General features: G+C 33.3%; 1 protein-coding gene and 2 long non-coding RNA genes across 3 annotated transcripts; 1 reads left to right on the plus strand and 2 right to left on the minus strand.

Moving 5' to 3' along the window:
• The first annotated feature begins 4,389 nt into the window (after positions 1–4,389).
• On the plus strand, positions 4,390–5,781 carry LOC131597221 (uncharacterized). The gene is made up of 2 exons (XM_058869934.1): positions 4,390–4,766; positions 4,830–5,781. The coding sequence occupies exons 1-2, from the start codon at positions 4,390–4,392 to the stop codon at positions 5,779–5,781; spliced, it is 1,329 nt and encodes a 442-aa protein (XP_058725917.1).
• A 5,997-nt stretch (positions 5,782–11,778) lies between these two features.
• Positions 11,779–13,012, minus strand: LOC131624181 (uncharacterized). The gene is made up of 6 exons (XR_009290485.1): positions 12,899–13,012; positions 12,704–12,814; positions 12,532–12,613; positions 12,398–12,444; positions 12,149–12,248; positions 11,779–12,052 (listed from the first exon to the last, which is right to left on the minus strand). It is a non-coding gene; the product is annotated as an uncharacterized LOC131624181 (long non-coding RNA).
• Positions 13,013–15,251: 2,239 nt separating this feature from the next.
• LOC131645006 (uncharacterized) lies at positions 15,252–21,399 on the minus strand. The gene is made up of 2 exons (XR_009296819.1): positions 21,059–21,399; positions 15,252–15,880 (listed from the first exon to the last, which is right to left on the minus strand). It is a non-coding gene; the product is annotated as an uncharacterized LOC131645006 (long non-coding RNA).
• Positions 21,400–21,765: the final 366 nt, after the last annotated feature.

Genomic DNA, 21,765 nt, shown 5'->3' on the forward strand with positions numbered 1-21,765 from the left:
GTTCAATACAATAAGAATGCAAAGTAACTTCCTTTGCGGAGGTGGGGTGGAGGAAAATAAGAGAAGGATTCATTGGGTGAGATGGAAGGATGTGTGCCTTCCTCTTGAAAAAGGAGGACTCGGTATCAAGAATATCTTGAATTTTAATTCTGCCCTCGTTAACAAGTGGAGGTGAAGGATCTTATAAGGTAGTGATTCGGTTTGGTACATTATGTTGAAAGCTCGATATGGTGACGTTGTTACAAAGAGCTTTTGTGGAGGTATGTTTCCTATTAATTCTATATCCTCTTAATCTACTTCTTCTTCTTCTATATGGTGGAAGGATCTTTTGTTGATTGGGAAGAATGTGAATAACGACCCTTTGGTTTCAAATTGCCGTTTTAAGGTTTGTAATGGTTATACGACTCCGTTTTGGGAAGCGAGATGGAGCGACGAGGTTTCTTTGAAAGAGAAATATCCGGATTTATATTTGGTTTCTTGTTTGAAAAATGTGACGGTGGCGGGAATGGGAGGATGGGAGAATGGTGTTTGGAAGTGGGGAAATTGCGATATAAATTTATTTCATCTAACTGATCCATTACTTAGATCGACTTTTGATTCTTTTAGTAATTTCATTGGTGGGTGCATGATGGTTTTAGATGTAAAGGATGGCATTTTTTGGGACCTTACGAAGGATGGGTCTTTCTCCGTTGCTTCTTGTTATAGACATTATGCGGATAGGAATATTCCGTATGGCCCTCCAAATAAAAATGATAATGCTTTAGCCTTGATTTGAAAGATGGAAGTCCCTTTCAAAATTAAAGCATTTGGTTGAAGGCTTTTTGTGATTAGGCTACCAACCAAGGATATATTAGTACATAGGAATATAGCTTTATCCTTGGAAAATACCAAATGTATTTTTTGCGGTATTGATCCAGAAAGAAGGGAACATTCTTTCTTCAAGTGTAATATGGTGGAGTTGGTGTGGAGGGAGGTGGCGGTTTGGATAGGTAAGGAGGAGTGTGAGATGGAAGAAGATTTTTTTTCAAGCTTCATGGGTTGGTCCCTTTTTTGTAAAAAAAAAGAAGGTGAAAGGAGGAAAAATATGAGTGATTTGGTTAGCTACTATTTGGTTCCTTTAGTTAACTAGGAATAGTATATGCTTTAGAAATTGTAGATGTTTTGAAATTGGCTGCATTTTATGGTAAAACATTCCTTTTGTATGAGTGTGGAATTGTGTAGGATCATATGGTTGAGCTAGTACAGGTTTTCGTTGGATGTCATGCTCGATGTCATGACATTTGTGTCTGACAACAGTAGTTGTTACTCTTTAGTTATAATGTTTCCTTATTTATCTCAGGATACTATTTAGGAAACTATATATTGTGTGTTGTATGATTTGTGCTAAAATATCTCGGATTACAGCTTATGAGAACACCCTGATGATGTGGAAATTAGGTTAACTTGGTTAACCCTAATTTATGTGTGGAAGGCCCATGGCCCAAGTCCTGCTGCCTGCTGACTATAAGAAGACTGCAAATCCTACTTTCAGAGGCAGAGTTTTTAAGCGTGAAGATCATAATACTCTGTGTGTTTCCACCGTGTGTGTTTTTATTGTTACTTGTGATCTAAGCAATTATCACGTAGATGATTGCTCTGGAGTAGGGTATATTTGAGGTTTACGTACATTCTCACTCTAAGCTTTTAAGCACGAGTGTGTGTCTCTTGATTGAAGCTTTTAAGCAGGTCAAGGTGTATTTTTAAAGTGTGTCTTCTCTTTAATTTGTTTAATGTTTGTTTGTAATCACTGTTGTGATTGAGGGGGAGTGAGTGGAGATACTCAGGTCTAGGAATAGATTGGAATTACATTGGGTAGGTCTTAAGTGAGGAGTTGTTAACGGGGGGTTTAACTCCGAATTAATTCTGCTTATATTGGACTCCCTCTCTGGCTTGGTAGCCCCCAGAGTAGGTATTGTTGTATACCGAACTGGGTGAACAATTTGCTGTGTTCTTTACTGTTTTTATGCACTTCTGTTTTATCATTTTGTTCTGTGTAATTATGGATGTCATTACATCCAGTACGACATCGCGTGTGAGTTACTAGAATTTTTAATTGACATCAGAGCAGGCACCCTGCCTGTTTACATCTGGGTGAGATCTAGGGAAATCAAATTCTGGTACTATGGACAAGAATGAGGAAGAACTGGCTTTGGGAAACTCCAAGACTATAAATGCGCTGTTCAATGGAATAGACAAAAATATACTCAGACTTGTGCAGCACTGTGATCTGGCCAAAGATGTGTGGGATATTCTCAAAATAACTCATGAAGGCAAAGGGATTCAGTGCCATGGATGTGAAGGCTATGGTCACATTAGAGCCGAATGTTCCACCCATCTTAAAGAGCAAAAGAAAGGGCTAACTATCACTTGGTCTGATGGAGATTCTGAGAGTGAGTCTGAAGAAGAAACGACACAACACATCATAGCACTAACGAGTGTTTGTGCATCTAATGATGATTCCAGTGAAGATGAACTGACCTTTGATGAGCTTGCAGCCTCATACAAAGAGCTATATGTCAAGAGTGCTGAAGTGTGTAAACAATTGGAGAAGTAAAAGAAGCTCATAAAGGAATTGGAAACTGAAAAGAAAGAATATCTTGTAACCATATACTCACTCAATGGTGAAAATAACATGTTGAACTCCAAGCTTGATCAAATGTCAAAATCTATCAGAATCCTGAATTCTGGAACTGACTCCCTAGAAGAAATCTTGCAAGCTGGACAAAGATTAGGAGACATGTTTTGAATAGGATATGTGGGCAGATCAGAATCCATCTTAGGACTCAAGAGGCCAAAACCTGAAGTCCACATGCCAGTTTGGTGATGGAGAAAAAGGATAAATCCAAGGGATTGAAACACTGGAATATCCTGAAGCTCCTAATCTGGACAATGTTCTTCTTGTAAAAGGACTGACTGTAAATCTAACCAGCATCAGTCAACTATGTGACCAAGGCTTCAATGTCAAATTCACCAAGAAGGAATGTATCGTCACAAATGAAGAACATAAGGAAGTCATGAAGGGCTCTAGGTCTAAAGGAAACTATTACTTATGGGAGCCTAGAATCTCTAAATACTCCTCTGACCCCTTTATGACCAAAGTAGAGATTGAGGACAATAATCAAGAAAGATCAGTCAAAAAAGTGATAAAAAATGTTGTTGAAGATATGGATGAATCTGATAAAGAGACATTTTGATAGCAAACTCACTGCCAGTGAACTTGCTACTACTCTCTCTGAAACCTATCTATGGAATGAAAGACTATGTGCAAGAGTGTTGGAGTATAGAAATACCTATACTCTCCTACAAGAGGAAAATGCAAGTCTCCGTTCAAACATTGAGGCTCTGGAACGAAAGTTGCTGAATAAATCACATAACAGAAATTTAGAAGTAAGAAACTAGACTTACTTGATGGAGCAGATGATGCCTAATCAAAAGATCCAACATAAAAGAAAATATCAAGAAAGGAGCACATGTCTCTCATATAAGAGATGCTATCAATGTGGCAGGATAGGTCATTTGAAGTCCACATGTCCTGAAGCCCATGCACTTACCAAAAGGATGATCTATCAACAAAGAAATATTTCTAAAGCAGAGCCATCTCACCTCGAACTAAGTGATGAGATTGAGTATTCAAGTTCTGTCTCAAATACAAAGATCTCTAGAGGCAAAATAAGAAGTGTTAAAAGAAGAAGACCATATCAAGCATCTAGAACTTGGTACGAAAGGATGGCTAGAAATGGTTACAAGGAAGGAGAGATAGTCAAAACCTTCTCTGTGAAGAATGAAGGTGAAAAACTCATGATTACTCGGATATTTGTGGATGATACAGTTCTTAGTGAGATGTCAGAAAAACAAATGTTGTCTGAGTACAATGTCACTCGGGATGTCATGACATTGCACTATTACAATCTTAGTGGTATTAATATGTTAAAGAATCCTACTCATCTCATCAGAACCAAGCATATGGACACTATACACCACCTCCTAAGAGACATTGTGAATAACAAAGTAGTTACTCTGGAGCATGGGGCCACTGAACTACAAATTGCTGATATCTTTACTAAAGCACTAAATGCTACTCAATTTGAAATCTTGAAAAAGAGATTGGGTATTTACCTCTATGAGGAATTATAGCAATTACAGTTCGTTGGGAATTACTTTTTGAACAAGAAAAATAGTTCAGATTTTAGGATTGGTAAAAATTTAAATTTCCCTCTCCTAGTGCAATCATTTCCTTTAAACTTCTCAACTCACTACCATACTTACTTGTTTAGTCTCTTGCACTTCTCACATCTCGCCTCCAACAACAAAAACAACAAGATCTCTCTATCGCCTCCAAAGTCTTCCTCAATGTCTCAGCAGCCAAACCCACAATCTCCGTCGAAAGTGTCCGCTTCCTCTACTCATGCTCAAGACGCTACGGATGTCCCCATTAACCCTAATGTGATTCTTGAGGTCACCCCTTTACAGATGGTGATTCCATACGATCTTGTGGCAAAAAGGCCAAGGACATCGCATGCACGAAAAACCAAAGAGACAGCAAGGAGACCTAAAAAGCCAAATTCTAATCAGACTTCTCAATCGTCCGTTCCTCCCTCTAGGGAAGAATTATCTAAAGAAGGCTCTAGGTATGGTCACAATGCCATTGCTAAAATTGTTACCCATATCCTAAATGAGAATAATGTTATACCTGGGATCTCTGTTCCTTTAAATTATGTGCTTCCTGAGTAATATGACAATACGCATGTTATTGAAAATGCTGGTAACTCTGTCCAAGCATATGATGATAGGAATACGAATGTTAATGAAGAAAACGTTGTTGATAAAGATGTTGATGATGCTGTCAATAGAAATGATGTTGTGAATATGGATGTGCATGTGGATGACAATAATAAGAATGATGATGTGGAAGAGACTGTTGGTAAGGACGATGCTATTATTGATAATGATCACATTGAGGTCCCTATTGTTGCTGTGTACAATGAAAAGGTACCTAGTAATGTGTCTGGTGATAAGGATGAGATGCACACTGAAGATGGTCAAACTGAAGAAAAAGAACCTGAGAAAACCCAAGCTGATAAAGTCATCAACCTTGATGATCTCTCTAATGATGACTTGGTTGCTTCTATCAATCCAAGCATAGAAAAAAGGCTTATAAGGAGGAAAGGGAAGCAAGCCGTGGCTAAGCCCACTTCTGTTGGACCCAAAAAATCATGGAGCAAAGTGGTGCCTAAGAAGATAAAGGCTAGAATCATTGCTGAGAATGAGTCAGATTCTGATGTTGCTGTGAATGTCAATGACATCCATCCCAAGAAGAAGGTCTCTACTAGCAAACTTGCTACTAGTGTACCTGAAGTACCTATTGATAATATTTCTTTTCACTATCCATCCAGTTTACTCAGATGGAAATTTGTTTATCAGAAAAGATTGGCCTTAGAAGGGGAGCTTGCTCAGAATGCTCTTGAGTGTGAGGAGATTGTGAATCTCATTCATGAAGCTGGACTGATAAAAACTGTGACTCAATTCTCTAAGTGTTATGAAGTCCTTGTGAAGGAGTTCATTGTGAACTTACATGAAGATTGTGGCAATAAGAAAGCTAAGGATTACTTAAAAGTGTTTGTCAGGGGAAAATGTGTTAATTTCTCCCCCTCTGTGATCAACAAATTTCTGGAAAGATCTAATGAAGCTCAACCGGAGCTAGAAGTATCTAATAATCAAATGTGCAAAGTAATTACTGCTTGACAAGTAAAGACATGGCCTGTCAAAGGTAAGCTGAATGCTAGCAAGCTAAGTGTGAAGTATGCTATACTTCACAGGATTGGAGCTGCGAACTGGGTGCCAACTCAACACAAGTCTACAATTTCTGATATCTTAGGTAAATTCATCTTTGCTATTGGTACTAAGACCAAAGTTGACTATGGAACTTATATTTTTGAGCAAAATTTAAAGCATGCTGGTAGCTATAGTGTTAAAGGCCCCATTGCCTTCCCTTCCCTTATTTGTGGAATCATCTTGAATCAATTTCCTAATATCCTGAATGACAAAGATTTTGTGTGCAAAAGAGAAAGTCATTTACTCTTTCATCATAAGCTCTTTCAAGGAACAAATATTCCTGACGTTGTCACAACATCAGCTGGAACATCCAAAGACAGCATAACTACAAGTAAAGCTGCTATGATTGCAATACTCAGAGAAACATGTAAGGAGCTAGAGTCCAGAAAACTGGCTCTTGAAAAATTGATCAGCTCCCTTGAGACGGATGAAGGAGCTGAGACTGCTGAAAGTGATATGGCTGAACAGGGTGAAGAGGATGATGAATTAGATAGCGAGACTGAAAAAGAAGCCAGTCCTGATGATGGCACTGATGACGATGTTGTACTCAGCAGCTCTGAGTCTGAAGGTTGAAGCAGTTGTGTATGGTGATTTGTTCTAGTTTGTTGTTTTGTTTTGTTTTGTTCTATTTCAAGGATGCTTTGGCAACATTTCTGTTAAAAAGGGGGAGTAAGTGTTATGTCATCCCAGACAGGTCACCTAATCTGTTTTTGTTTTTGTTTTAGCCAAAAATGTGTTTTGGTTTTATTCTGGAGGGAGTTTATGCTTGTAGCAGATATGTGTGATGGTATAATATGGTAAGTTGTATTAGCTACTCCTGCAAGTGTGATGTGTGCTCTAGTTATATGATGTGTTTGTTTTTTATCTGCTGCAAAGAATCTCTGATAATGTGGTGACAGGTTGTTTTAGCCAAAAATTTGCCAAAGGGGGAGATTGTAGATGTTTTGAAATTGGGTGCATTTTGTGGTAAAACATTCCTGTTGTATGTGTGTGGAATTGTGAAGGATCATATGGTTGAGCTAGTACATGTTTTTGTTGAATGTCATGCTCGATGTCATGACATCTTTGTCTGACAACAGTAGCTGTTACCTTTTAGTTATGATGTTTATTTATTTATCTCAGGCTACTATTTAGGAAACTATATATTGTGTGTTGTATGATTTGTGCTAAAATATCTCGGATTACAGCTTATGAGAACACCCTGATGATGTGGAAATTAGGTTAACTTGGTTATACCTAATTTATGTGTGGAAGGCCCATGGCCCAAGTCCTGCTGCCTGCTGACTATAAGAAGACTGCAAATCCTACTTTTAGAGGCAGAGTTTTTAAGCGTGAAGATCACAATACTCTTTATGTTTCCACCGTGTGTGTTTTTATTGTTACTTGTGATTCAAGCAATTATCACGTAGATGATTGCTCTAGAGTAGGGTGTATTTGAGGTTTATGTACTTTCTCACTCTAAGCTTTTAAGCACGAGCATGTGTCTCTTGATTGAAGCTTTTAAGCAGATCAAGGTGTGTTTTTGAAGTGTGTCTTCTCTCTAATTTGTTTAATATTTGTTTGTAATCACTGCTGTGATTGAGGGGGAGTGAGTGGAGATACTCAGGTCTAGGAATAGATTGGAATTACATTGGGTAGGTCTTAAGTGAGGAGTTGTAAACGGGGGAGTTTAACTCCGAATTAATTCTGCTTATATTGGATTCCCTCCCTGGCTTGGTAGCCCCCAGAGTAGGTATTGTTGTATACCGAACTGGGTGAACAATTTGATGTGTTCTTTACTGTTTTTATGCACTTCTGTTTTATCATTTTGTTCTGTGTAATTGTGGATGTCATAACATCCAGTACGATATCGTGTGTGAGTTACTAGAATTTTCAAAAATGAATTTTGGAATGTGAATAATACAGTTTGGAGTATAAAAGCTTTGATTTGGAAATGGAGTTTTAGAGGAGAAATTACTCTTTCCATTTGTAGTTTTTATGAATTTAACAAAGATCCTTTGTTATATCTTCATAAGTCTAATTGATTTGTAATTTCTCTTTTGCGGGTCTTTCCCGTTCTTGTGTAAACAGGTTTTGAGAACCTTAGTTCTCTATATTAATATATCCTTGCTTACACAAAAAAAAAACAATAAGAAAATTTCTGTGTACATCCATATAAGGTGAAAACCCTATCGAAAACTCCAAAATGCCCCTTGGAGATGCATCTCCGAAATAATCCCTTTTAAAATATTTTTTAATATTTCAGAAATGCATATCCAAAAACACCCGAGGACCAGTTTCAGATACGCATATCTGAATTATAAATTCCATATTTTACATTATTCAACAAAATTGCAAAACAGAATCAAATAACACGTAAACTAGAATAAACACGGCTATATTAATCAATGGTAGTTGTTCAAATAACTCAAAAATGTAAAAATATTAAAACCCAAAAAAATGTCATGAATAAAACATAAATAGGCAACTACTACTGAGTATGCCTTATCCTAACTCTCTAGGACCTCCTCTACCTTCTATATGCTGCTGCACCGGCTGAGTCACCGACCATCCTCTCCATAATGGCAACTGCCTCTAGAGAGTGCCAGCTCGGGGTGGCCACCATACGCCGATAATCCTCAAGAACCAAATGATGTGCCCAATCCTCAAATATAGCAGTGAGGTCGTAACGGGTAACAGTGTCAGAAGCAACCTCAAACGGAGACCTCAGTATCATCTGCACACGTCCAAACTGTCTCATGCATGACTCTGATAGATACCTGACCATGGTGTTGGTCCCATATGCCAACCATCCAGAATATAATGTGATTCGTTCAAATGGGACAATATTACCGTAATTAGTGAAGGGCGTCCACTAGATGTCGTCGTGAGCAGTATGGTATACATGATATGGCCCCACTTTATGATTCCCCCTCTAGAGGAAATATCGCGCTGCCTTGGGCATGGCATCAATGGGCGTGGATGGAATGGAAATAAGAGATGATCCAGCTCTAAAACGCAAATACGATAATATGTTAAAAATAAATATGAGCCATAATTAAATGTGAAATAATTAAAAAGAAACGTACCGTAAGGAGTGTGGAAGAGCCAGTTAACTGTCTGGTCTTCTAGTTGGAGGCTTCATTCAGCTTCTGGTATAGGTATACTAGAATGGCGGCCCCCCAGTTCCACTCGTGAACTGTAGTCAGATCAATAAAGTACCGGAGATAAGTCATGTCGACGTAGGTTGCACTTTTGTCCACAAAGAGTGCAATGCCTACCAAGAACAGGAACAAACACCACAGAGCGCAACTATGATGATACTCAACAAAAAGCCTGTCACCCTCCTACTCGAACTCCATTGCCGCCACCAACTAGTTCTCATAAAGATCTTTCAAGCTGGAGAACCAGATATGCGCCCCACTCATCGCTCTTCACTCATAATCTTTCATGTTTGGGTCCATACCTAGATAGTCCACCATCCACTTTATGGCCTTAACCCTCTGTATCTGAGAATGGTCTGGTAACCTCCCTCTGACCGGCATATGGAGAAGACAGACCACGTCATGTAGGGTGATCGTCAACTCCCCAACAGGAAGGTGGAAAGACAAAGTCAATTTGTGCCACCTTTCAACAATTGCCCCTTGCATGTCGTGGCTGTTGGTACTATATCCGATCATGCATAACCCTCCAAGCCCGGCACCAACTACAACGTCATTAAACCACTGAGCCTGTGGTTTAAAAGACAGATGAAGTTTGAGTTTAAAGGAGTAAAAAAGGAAGATGGTTGTGCTATGGAAAAAGTTGCGTTTGTTGAGTCTAACCCAAATGAACAATTTTGGTCTTGAACAACTCACAATATATGACTTGAGTAGACATGTCTGGTTGGAAATATGATAAAATAATACTATAAAATGGTGGTAGTCGTTTGGAAAATGCAAAAGAAATGGATATAGGTTGTAATGCATTAAATGATTAGCAATTTCATGGGAAGTCACTACAAGAGGATCTCAGAGTGTCATAACGTAAACAAATGAAGTCACTACAAGAAAACTGTGTTTTAGGGTCGGCCAAAAGCCTTCGCTAAAAGGCCAAATTCCGACACTACACCGTGTTAGCGGAAACTTAGCATCAGTTTAGTGGCAGACACCCTAAAGGTGGAATCAAAGCATAAATACGGGTCGTTGTTACAGTTAGTGTCGGTCTGGTAAACGCTAGAGCAACGCTAAAATACAAAACTGACGTTATATTATACTTTTTCAATGTAGCATCGACTATTATCGACGATAACATTTATATACTTGCGTTAAAAGCAACACTTAGACATTCTCTTCAATGTGTTAGCGTCGGTGAAGAGCAGCAGTCTAGTATAGCTTTGGCCAGTTAGTAACGGTTATGAGAGACACTAATGTTGGCTTTATTGAGGTAGCGTCAGCTTTGTTAAATGCTACATATCTACAACTGTGTATTGTAGCAATGCAAATAACCGACGCTAATGATTTCATAAATTTTCTATTTTTCATTTTAGCGTCAATTTTTATAATCGTTATAACCTATAACTATATGTTGTAGCGTCACTAATAGCCGACACTAGTTTCTTTTTTTTATTACTTTTTTGATTTAAACCTGTTTAAACCCAAATTTATTTGGTACATGAAATTTTTCAAAACCTGTTTATAATTTCAAACTATTCATTAATGTATTATTATCGCATCAAAATTTCAACACAAGATAACAAACCTGTGTAAATCCACAATATTGCTACATTAATTTAGACGCCAAAGTTACATCAAAATATTGACACAATACACCAAACTTGTGTCCATCCACAATATTGCTATATAAATATATCAAAGTTACATTAAAATACCAACACAAAATATAAAACTTGTGAAAATCCACCATATTTGAACAAGTTCTAAAAATAGGAAAAAGACAATGCATATGACTCAACATTCATCACTCGTTTCCTCTAGATCCACTAACTCATTATTAGAGTCATCATCATAATGGCCATAAGTATTAGGATCGACACTAGAATGAGTAATGGAAGGACCTGCCGGACCCGACTGCAAAGCCCACATCTGTTTATGAAATTCTTCAAATTGTATTTTCAAATCTACAGTCTCAACTATAGCTTTGTGTGCACATGCATTAGCAAATGCAGCCTCTTCACGTGCTCTAGAAGCCTCAGCTCTAGCCGCCTCAATGGCTTGATTATCTGCTTCTTTATTCGGGTTTGAAACAATCACTTGTATCAAGTAAGACACTCTATACTGTACATTAACCGTCATTTGGGCAGTTCCATAACATCGACATTGTGACTTACCGCTGGCAGCTTCTTTCTATAATAGTAGCTTTTCTCACCCATCCACATTATTGTGTGAAACGATTCACATAATCTTCTTGTACAACACAAGATAATAATCAGTACAAACATCTCTTGCTACAAGTTTGCATATATAATCAATCCACCAGCCATAGTTCAAATAAACCACTATGCCAAAAAAGGGAAAAGAAGGCGCTTTTTTGGCCTTTAACAGCGCTTAAAAGCGCTGCCTATGGTGGCGCTACTGTAGGTATAAACAACATTTTTTTAACGCAAAGGCGCTGCCTTATGTATACTTTAGGCAGCGCTTTTCCTTGAAAAGCGCTTTCTAAAATAGGTCTGTAGCTGCGCTTTTTCCTGGAAAAGTGCTTTCTAAAGTAGGCCTTTAACAACGCTTTGTCTAGCCTTTTATGCTTTCTGTTGGCATCTTTAGGCAGCGCTTTTCCAGGAAAAAGCGCTTTCTTTTGTGTACTATAGGCAGCGCTTTTCCTAAAAAAAAAGTTTTCTTTGCTTCTCGTAAAAAATGACATTTTAAGCATTTTTTATGTAATTTAAGCCTTACATTTCAACGAGCTTTTATTTCAACAAAGAAGCCATTATGTACAAAAAAAGGAATTATATACCATTATATACCAAAATATATACACCATTATAATTCAATTCACATGTTTGCAACAGAACCAAAATCAGCCCTAACAATAACAAAGTCATCCCTAACGATAACTAAATCAACCCTAACAATAACTAAATCAGCCCTATCAAAATCAGTCTGAAATCGTCAAAATTCGACGAGCGGACGGTCCTGGTCTTTCAAGGTATAAACAGAACAACACGGTCAATTAAACTAACTTGGCTCCAACAAAATTAAAGGTCCTGCAAGGTATCAACAGAACAACACGGTCAATTAAACTAACTTGGCTCCAACACAATTAAACCAAATTTTTCATAACACTTTACAACTTACAATACCTTATATGATTATTTTCTCAATAAAGTATTCACACAATTCCTCCTTGATTTCTTCCAATTGATTTTTCGTGTAATGAGCACACTTGTATTCATCAAAGTACTACATAACAAAACATAATATGCATGATTTAGTTCAAAGTAATAAATTATATGAAATATCCGATAAATATTAAAATAAATCCTAAGTTATAAATTCATACTGTGATTGGAATCTCTATTCGATTAAAATGAAGGATTTCTTTCATATACCTCATAACAAAGTATCCGCAATCTTTACTGTTACGCTGACGAGCACACTGCATAGAAAAAAATAAGAATGCATAGTTGTCTTGTTTTATCAAGTAGCATCACTATTATTAGCAAAATTGTGAAAATTAATGTACCTCCACTTTGATCCATATAATGTTGCTTGATCTAAACCGTGATACTCGAGTTTCTCTTTGAGGGCCGAATACTTGTATTGATCTAACAAAATAAAAACAAATATTTAGAACAATCTCACAAAAATAATTAAATATACAAATACACACGAATATTTAGAACAATCTCACTTACGTATTAATCATTAACTTCATATCTGGATAATTTGTCCAATCACCATCTACCGAATTCAGATAATACACCACTTCTTTGAAAGGATCAATAGCAACCAACAATCAGTGACATCTATAAATTAAAACAAAAATTTAGATTGAAATTTTCAACACAAAAGATACAAAGATTAGAATGAACTTAGAATGAAGTACTAACCCTACAGGAATAGTATTATACGGTAAAAGATACAAGCTTTCTGTACTGTTGGCCATGAATCTCCCACTAAGTGATATCTTACTGAATCTGGATCCTTAACACGAAATGGAATCTGTTTGACAATTGATTCTCGCGCATCAATTTTTCATACATTACGTTAATTAAAGTTGCATTCATAACTCTAAACAACTCACTCAAGGACCACTCATGTACAAATAACACATACAACTATGTCAATTCAAATTTCTTCAAACATGAAAGTTATGATCCAATTATGTTTAAAGTTCTTTAGGAAGTTCATAATTATTGTTGGACAACCACTACCACAGTTGGACAGCAACTACAGGAACAAGAGACTCGGCCACTGACTTAGCTAGGCAACAGCCATATTTATTATGCCTCAACAATGGTCATGAAATAAAGCCAAGAGTGCAAGAACACCACTAACACAGCTAAAATAAGTCATGATAGTGACTGTTTTTACTGACCGAATTTTAACTTTGGTCTCTAATTCTTTAGTCGCAAATCTCAGTGACGGATATTTTTATATTCATTTAATTCTTTTAACCTTGCTTTGTAAAAATCTAATTTATTTTCATATTCTAAAAAGGTGTTTTGTAATTCTTTGAATTTCAAAATCAACTCCTATTATTAAATAATAATCTAGTCTATCATATAATATTTTTACGTGACCTGTTGTTCTTTTAATTAAACTATTTAATTATATAATTCGCAATCTTTCATTAACTATACTCATTATCTAGTTTTAAAATAAATTTTTGTTTTTCACGTTTTTTATAAAAAAATTTAAATAATTTGAATCTTAGTGCTCTGATACAAAAAATGTTGATACCCTTATTATTTTGTGAAATAATTTTAATTTTATTAATTTAATCATCATCTAAATAGTCCCAAATTTCATCATTTTCTATTAAATCTAAATCTATTATAAATTCATTATCATACATACTTTTAGCTAATAAAATATAATCTATATCTCTTAAATCACACTCTATTGCATAATCTATTTCATTTTCAAAAGTATAGCTTGTCCACATAATTTTCCATATTCTTTACATATTTTTGTTTTTATGTCATTTGGTAAATTAAATTTTCAAATACTTCTTATTTTTTCATAAAAATATTTTTCTTTATTGTCAATATTATCAAAATAAATTATAACCATATTTTTTATTTTAATAATTATTTTCTTTTCTTTTTCCTTTATACTAAATTCAGCAATATTCATTTTATTTTAAAATTATAACCGGTTCTTTAAATAGGTTGTTAAGTCCTTTACTTGGTTTGATAATTTATCAATATCACTTTCTTTAATTTTTTCAGTATCATAATATTTAAGTGGATTTGGTATTTGATTTTTTTCCAGTTCTAAGAATTTTGATTTACTCATAAAAGTTCCGAGCTCAGTTATTTCATTTTTATTTGGATGATAAATTTTTCCTATATCTTCAAAAAGACTTGGAATATCAATTCTTTGGTTATTTATAAAGGTAATACTGTGATGAGAATTAGTTAGTACATAATTGACACAATAGGTTATTGTGAATATTTTATCTCCTGGTCTCATTAAATTTCCTCTAAGGAATTTGTGTTCAAGAGTTAAAGTTTGGTCTAGTCTTTGAGTATTTAAAGATATTCCAATATTATGATGTATTTCAAATTTTAGTTTACCATAAGCTAAATTTCCTTATACTACTCCAAGTATTTTATCTACTGGATCTGTAATTCTATCATCTTTTAATATTAGTTCTACTGGAGAATTTATTCCTTCTTAAAAAGTTGCTTTGATTAATACTTGCACTGCTCCTATATGAATATATCCTATTTTATTTCTATGTTCATCTTTCTTTATATTTTTCTTGAGTACCATGAGTTTCTTTTTATTTAATAATTGTACATAGGTATGTCCTTGGGCATATGCTATATCAGTTGGCGTTTCATTAATTATTTTACCATAATATATAATATTATCCTTTTGGTTAAATCTTTTTATTATTCCTCCAATTCTATATTTTCCCTTCATATTTACATCCTTAGTTAAATCTAAGTCTTCCTTTTGTATTTTTTGAAATAAGGTTGGATCTATTAAAATACTTCCTTCGTAATTTCCATCTTCTTCAGTAATATGTAAATGTTCTATATCATTTACTATTTTTTTTTCCATTTTCGTTATGCTAGACATGTAAGAAAATTATAACACTTAATAAAAGTAAGTAAATAAAGAAATTATACCTGATCATGATTTCTTCTGAAATTTTGGTTCACCGCTGCTTGCGTAAGTTTATGTGAGATAGTTGATTAATAGATATATATGTTGTGTAATTTAATTGAATTATTCTTGAATAAGTAGAAACATGGTTTTATTGATATAAGTTTATGTTACAACATTGCACACAAAAGGTGCCAAGCTAAATCCTAAAGGATTAACATATGTTTCTAAAGAGAAACTTACACAAAGGGTTGTTTTCTACACCTTGCCTCTTCCCATCGTAGAAGCACTTATTTACAGCCCTAAACACACATTAGAATATTATTTTCTACTTACAATAATGCATAGTACTATTCATCTATAGTACCACTTATTTAAGACACTTAAATACTACATGACAAATGAATTCACTCTTATCTACTTCATGACTCTATTATTGCTTCGTCCTTATCCTCATCCTTAAGGCACATGGACTTTTCTAGACACTTGGTCACTTCCACGACATCTTTTTCTTGAAAACATATTTCACATGCATGATTCTCACCCTTTTTTATACTTGAACATAACTCCTTAAGTACACATGGCTTATAATTCATTGTCTCCTTATTAAATGCGTAGAATGGTAGCTCAGAAGATGTCAATAGATGGATATCTCTATCCTTTAGTGCTTTTCCACTTGTCTTGCTTAGTAGTAGGAGATTAAGTGCTTTATACAATACTGTCACACATGAATTCTTTCCAATAGCTTGACACTGAAAGAATATGTTTGAAAGTTGATTAGATAAAATTATATTTAAGTGATCATCATCATACATTTCTTCTTTTGAGTCATCTCTTAAAGAAAATTGATTATTACTTACTCCAATGAAGACAAAGTACTTGGCTGGTTGATTTGTTGTAAAATCCATATAGGCTAAATAAAATTTTAAATAAATATTTGTTTCTCCAGCAATATTCTTTTTAAAATTCTGGACTGATTCTATAAAATTATATGGGAAAAGATTAATTTCTTCCAGATTTTTACTTAGATAAAGGCATTCAATAAGTCCAAATTGGAACATATTAAATGTTAGTAACTGGGATACTCCTGGAGTAATTATAGCTTTTACTCCAATAACATTTCTATCCACCATATAAAAACAATTAGTATTTTCTTTCTCGGACCAATAAGTAAGTCTTTTTTAAATTCTCCATAAATTTTTCTTCAGAGAATTTAACCTGATTTTCATACTCTTTTCGAGACATAATTGGCAAATTATCCAAAGAAGAAGGAATTCTTCCTAAGATTTTCATGGATGTTCTTTCTGGTGCATTATTCTTTGTTGTTTCTGAGAAAGTTCTTGGGCCAAGATAAATCTCTTTTCTTGATTTTTCTAATTCTCTATGATCATTCATTGCTTTTTGAGCTTCTTCCTTGGTGGCATACACTTTTTAAGTAACTCCTGAGATTTTTGTACAATGAGGGGCTGATTTATACCATTCATCATAAATTCCTGGAAATGTTCCGTTAAATACTGCATACCATTTCTTAGGTTCTTTTAATTTAATCTCTTCAAGTGGATTCTTTATTCTAAGTTGAGATTTTATAATTTCTATTTCCTTATCGATTAATTTCACTTCCTTTCCAATCAGTTCTTGCTCTTTTATTTTGTGAATTCTTAGTGATTCTTTTAACTCCAATTGTTGTTTTAAGATTTTTTCTGAGATTCGTTCCATTCTCTAGAAAGTATATCTGCAAGTACGTTCTTTTCGCCTTTAATTTGAGTAATTGAGTAATAATATTCGGCTAGTTTCATTTGCCATCTTATAAGTCTCCTTTGCTTGTAAGTTCCTTTATGATTAATATTTTTGAAACTTGCAACATAAGTAGAATCGGTTCTAACAATAAATTCTTTATCAAGAACATAAATTCGATGTTTTTCTAACATCCGAATTAATACTAATGTTTCTTTTTCATGAGTAGGATAACTAATTTCACTGTGTGAAAAGGTTCCAGACATATATCTACATAGTAATTCTTTCTTTTGGCCAAGGGGCTAAGCCTTCATAACACCTCCCCAACATTCATTTGATGCGTCAGTTTCAATAATAATTAGATCATCATCTGATGTATGATATAATTCAGGAAGATCTTGACATAAATATTTCAATTTAGTAATAAGTATTTCGTCTTCTTCGGTCCATGACCAAATAGCATCCTTCTTAAGTTTTTGTTGAAGTAATTTTCTTTCAACTGCAAAATTTTTAATAAAACCTTCATTTGAAATATATGTTAGTAATCCAAGAAATCTTTGTAGCTCCTTTTTTTCTTTTAGTTTAATGAGAAAATTTTGAAGTTTTTCTAATACATGTTTTTGCATGATTATTTTCCCTTTTTCAATTTCTAATCCTATTGATTTTATTTTGAGCTACTATAGCTTTTTTCTTACTTAATACTACTCCATGTTCTAAACACCTATTAAGTACTAATTCTACCTTTTTAAAGTGATCATCTAGATCCTTATTTGAAAAAACTAATATATCATCAATATAAATAAGACAAAAATCTTTGAATTCTTTAAGGATAGAGTCCATCCTGCGTTGGAAAATATCTGGTGATTGTTTCATTCCCATTGGAAGAACATTCCATTCATATTGACCTTGAGGGCAACTAAATGTTGTTAGAGCTTTAGATTCTTCTGACAATCTTATTTGATAAAATCCAGATTTACAATCAAAAGTACTAAACCAATTCATATTTCTAACTCTTTCAATAATTAAATCCTTTCTTGGAAGAAAATACGCATCACCTTCCATCGCATCATTTATTTGTTTATAATTAATTACCATCCTTCTCTTTCCTCTTTAAATCTCATTATGATTTTCAACATAAAACAATGATGTTGAATGTTTACTTTTTGATGGTCTTATTAATCCTTTTTCACACATTTGCTTAATATCTTCAGCAAATTCATCTCTATCTTGTTTTTTGTAAATCATAGGTTTACATTTGATTTCTTTTGTTGGGTCTTTTAGTTTCAATTCAACTAGTTTCATGTTTTTATTATTAATTTTTGGATCTAGTGGGTTTTCACTACACACTTTATCTAATAGTTCTTCAATATGTATTGGGATTTTTCTTCCTGGTTCTAAATTAATTAATGCATAACGCATTTTTCTACAAACTAAATCTATAATTTCACCACGTTTTAGTCTGAAGAGCTCTGATTGTTTTCTTGAATAAATTGTTTGTGAGGAATGAATAATAGGGATATCTATAATTTCTTTTAGTTGTTTTCCTTTAATATATGGAGCCTTAATCGATATATACTCTAATTATTGGCAAAAGGGTGCATATAATCGTAAGAATTATTTCCTATTATTATATCTAATCCTGTTTCTTGTTGATATATTGTAGGTACTATGAATAATTTATTTTCAATATTTAAAGTAATTTTTGTAGCTGCCCAATTTAGTGGGTGTATTGAGCCATCTGCTATTTGAATCTTTAATGGTTTCTCTAATCTTTTCTATTTACTAAATAATGTTTTGGTTGCTATACAAATACTTGCTCTTGTATCTATATAGGCTTCAGTTTCTTTGTTTTCTTTTTCAATTTTAATTTTGATACATGTACTATTCAGATTCAGTTTCTTCTGAAGATAATTCATCCTCTATATATTCATATACACTACAGTCATAATCACTTAGTTCATCTTCTAATGGTTCTAAATTATATATTTTTTATACTTTCTTTATAAGTTTTGACTTTTCTTTAAGATCTTTTTATTTCTTTGTTGGACATTCATTGACATAATAACCTTCTACATTACATATCCAACATACACATTTTTTTTCCTCTTGGACAACATTTTTTAGGTGTTTGTTTTCTCTTTCTAAAATACTTTCTTCTAGTACTTTTATAAGCCTTTTTTCTTGGATAAGTTTTTCTTAATTTATGTTTTCTTTTATAACTTTTTCTACTTCGTTGATTACAAACATAATTTCCTGGTTGCTCTATTTCTGGTATATCACAACAAAGTGAGGTTCTACCTCTATTTAATTTTTTAGCTCTTGTACTCTATACATTGATGTCTTAATTCATTATATAAGATTTGAATAATTCCTCCTAAGCTATCACCTAATTCAATTGGTTGGGATTTCTATATATCTCTTATTTTTGCACTAAGTGGATATGACAACTTGGATATGAAGACTCCTCTATATATTTCTCTAGTTTCATTATCTAATTCATAATAGTATTTTTTATACTCACAAATGAAACTATCTATTTCACACATATTACATATCTGCATATTAATTAAATGAATTTCTGCCTTTTGTCGTAAAAGTTTATTTACTTCTGTTTTATGTTCAAGAGTGTTGTAGCCTATGAATTCTTTATATATTAATTCCATTATTAATTTAGCAAATTGTTGATTATTTTCTACCATCCCTGTATATTGATGTCATGTTTCATCGTTAATACTTGTTAAGAATTTCAGCACATTTCATGTTGTTCTATAAGCTATTAAATTATTGACATCCATTAGGTTTATCTTAGAAAATTTATCATCGGTTGCTATAAGCATAATCATATCATTAGACCACCTTTGTAGTATATCCTCTGAATTTCTTACACAGTCTAAATTTAATAATTTTTTTAGATTTAGTTTCTTCATAGTAAGCTTTAAATTCTTCCGCAACTTTTGTCCATTTTCCACTAGCCTTTGTATAACCTCTTTGATTCATAGTTTCATTTTCATAGTTTTATCAAGAATTATGAGGATTCCAACTCTCTTCACGTTTTCTTTTTTGTTTAGAATTACTTTTTTCTCCTTTTTCCATAAATATTTCGTCTATATCTGATTCAGATCCTAATTCAAATCCTATTTCTGAAGAATTATAATTCAATATTACTTATTCATTCTCTTCCTTAGTTTCTATTTTTTTCATTTTTCATACTTTCCTACTTTCTTCTTTTATTATTTGTAGTTGTTCCATTAATTTTCTAATTTCTTCAATATCATTAGAACTTCTTAATGCTTCTATGTATTCAGTTTTTAACCCCTCCATGAAGATGATGGGTTTATTAACCTAAATGTGGTTATAGGTTCTTGTTTAACTACTTTTAGTTGGTTTACTTCTTTTGTTCTAACTAATATTTCTTCTAAATCTTTTATTGTTATACTTCTATTACTTTATTCATGTTTTAACAAGGTTTCTGATTGATAAAAAAAATTTCTCAATTTTTTGAATATTTATATCTTCATCAATTTCTTTATCTCTATTAATTTCATCAAGGGTTTCATGTATATTATTTATTTCACTACGACCATTTTTTATTTTATTAAAGGTATAATCTGCAATTCTATTGGTATCTTCTATTAATAATATAATACTTTTGTTTATTTCATTTATTGTGTTATTTAAATCTTTATACATCACATCAATTTCTTCCGATAATGATATTATTTTAAATTTCCGTAGATATTTCAACTTTTTCTAGTAGTGTAAAAGTACAAGAAGTGATACTCTAAAATAAAATCAAATTTTTCATTTGCTATCATATAAATGAAATGTAGATGCTAGTTGTGTTACATTTTTCTCTTGGTACATGAGAAACTTTAGATTGCCAACACCAAAATTATCTTAAATGCACTATTGTCAAGTAAAATCCGAAGAGAGTCTTTACCAACCAAGAAGATTTAGTAACTTGTAAAACAATAAATTCCAAGGATGTGTCGGTAAATTAAAATATGGTTTTCTATTTAGTAAATTAAAAATTGATGGTAAAATGTTCACGTGTAAGCTAAAGAGTATAAAATGTTCTTATATGATAGAGATAGAACTGCTAAGCTAATAATAGAAAATTATGATTCCTATTATAGCATTTGAGGTCAAATAAAACAAACTCCTTAAAAAAAAATTATATATTATAAACAACATACCTTATATGTTTAATCAAGGAAATCATAGTTGGTATAATTGTGATTTCTTGAATCTTGTCAAAATAATCACATGCCATCCTCTTACAAGTTTCTACCGCCTGAAATCTTCAAAACTTGTAATAAAAAGGAAAAGTAATCACATGTTAGTGAATGTGTCTATATGAATAAGAAAATCAGTCTTTAAGAACAAACTAAAAATCAACACAACATAAAAATATTTGTATTTCAATTCAAAATCAGAAAAACAGCTAAAATCAATCCTACAAGTACTTAATATCACAGGGAGTTGTAGATCAAATTCTTGTAAATAAAACATTGGAAGAGAAAGAATAGAGCATAAATGAAAGTTTACCATTTTATTTAAATAAACGAAGGAGTGAATTATGCTGAAAAGCAAGTGGGAGAGCTTAGATCTAAAATCAATTATTTGGCTTCCTTAGGTCACTCATGCACTCACATTATTTAATATGTGGTTGGTGAGAGTATTGTATTTATTTTGACACAAGTGGTAGGTGAGAGTGTATTATCTATTGGTTCAGTGAGAGATAATGGCAGACAGAGATATATGTTACGTGATTCTCATTACTAGCGCCATTTATTAAAAGCTTCACTTCTTTTCAGATGAGGTGCATACACACACTTGCACAAGAAATAATACTCCCATCAAATGAAAATGACACTACATCCATCGTTTCATTAGTAGAAAA

The sequence above is a fragment of the Vicia villosa genome, linkage group LG1 (assembly GCF_029867415.1).
Source record: "Vicia villosa cultivar HV-30 ecotype Madison, WI linkage group LG1, Vvil1.0, whole genome shotgun sequence".
NCBI classification, from domain to species: Eukaryota; Viridiplantae; Streptophyta; class Magnoliopsida; order Fabales; family Fabaceae; genus Vicia; species Vicia villosa.

Bases quoted from the DNA above. Each gene is read 5' to 3' on its own strand.
- LOC131597221 (XM_058869934.1), top strand. From the start codon at position 4,390: ATGTCTCAGCAGCCAAACCCACAATCTCCGTCGAAAGTGTCCGCTTCC. The intron at 4,767-4,829 runs GTAATATGACAA...ATATGATGATAG, and splicing joins TTAAATTATGTGCTTCCTGA to GAATACGAATGTTAATGAAG.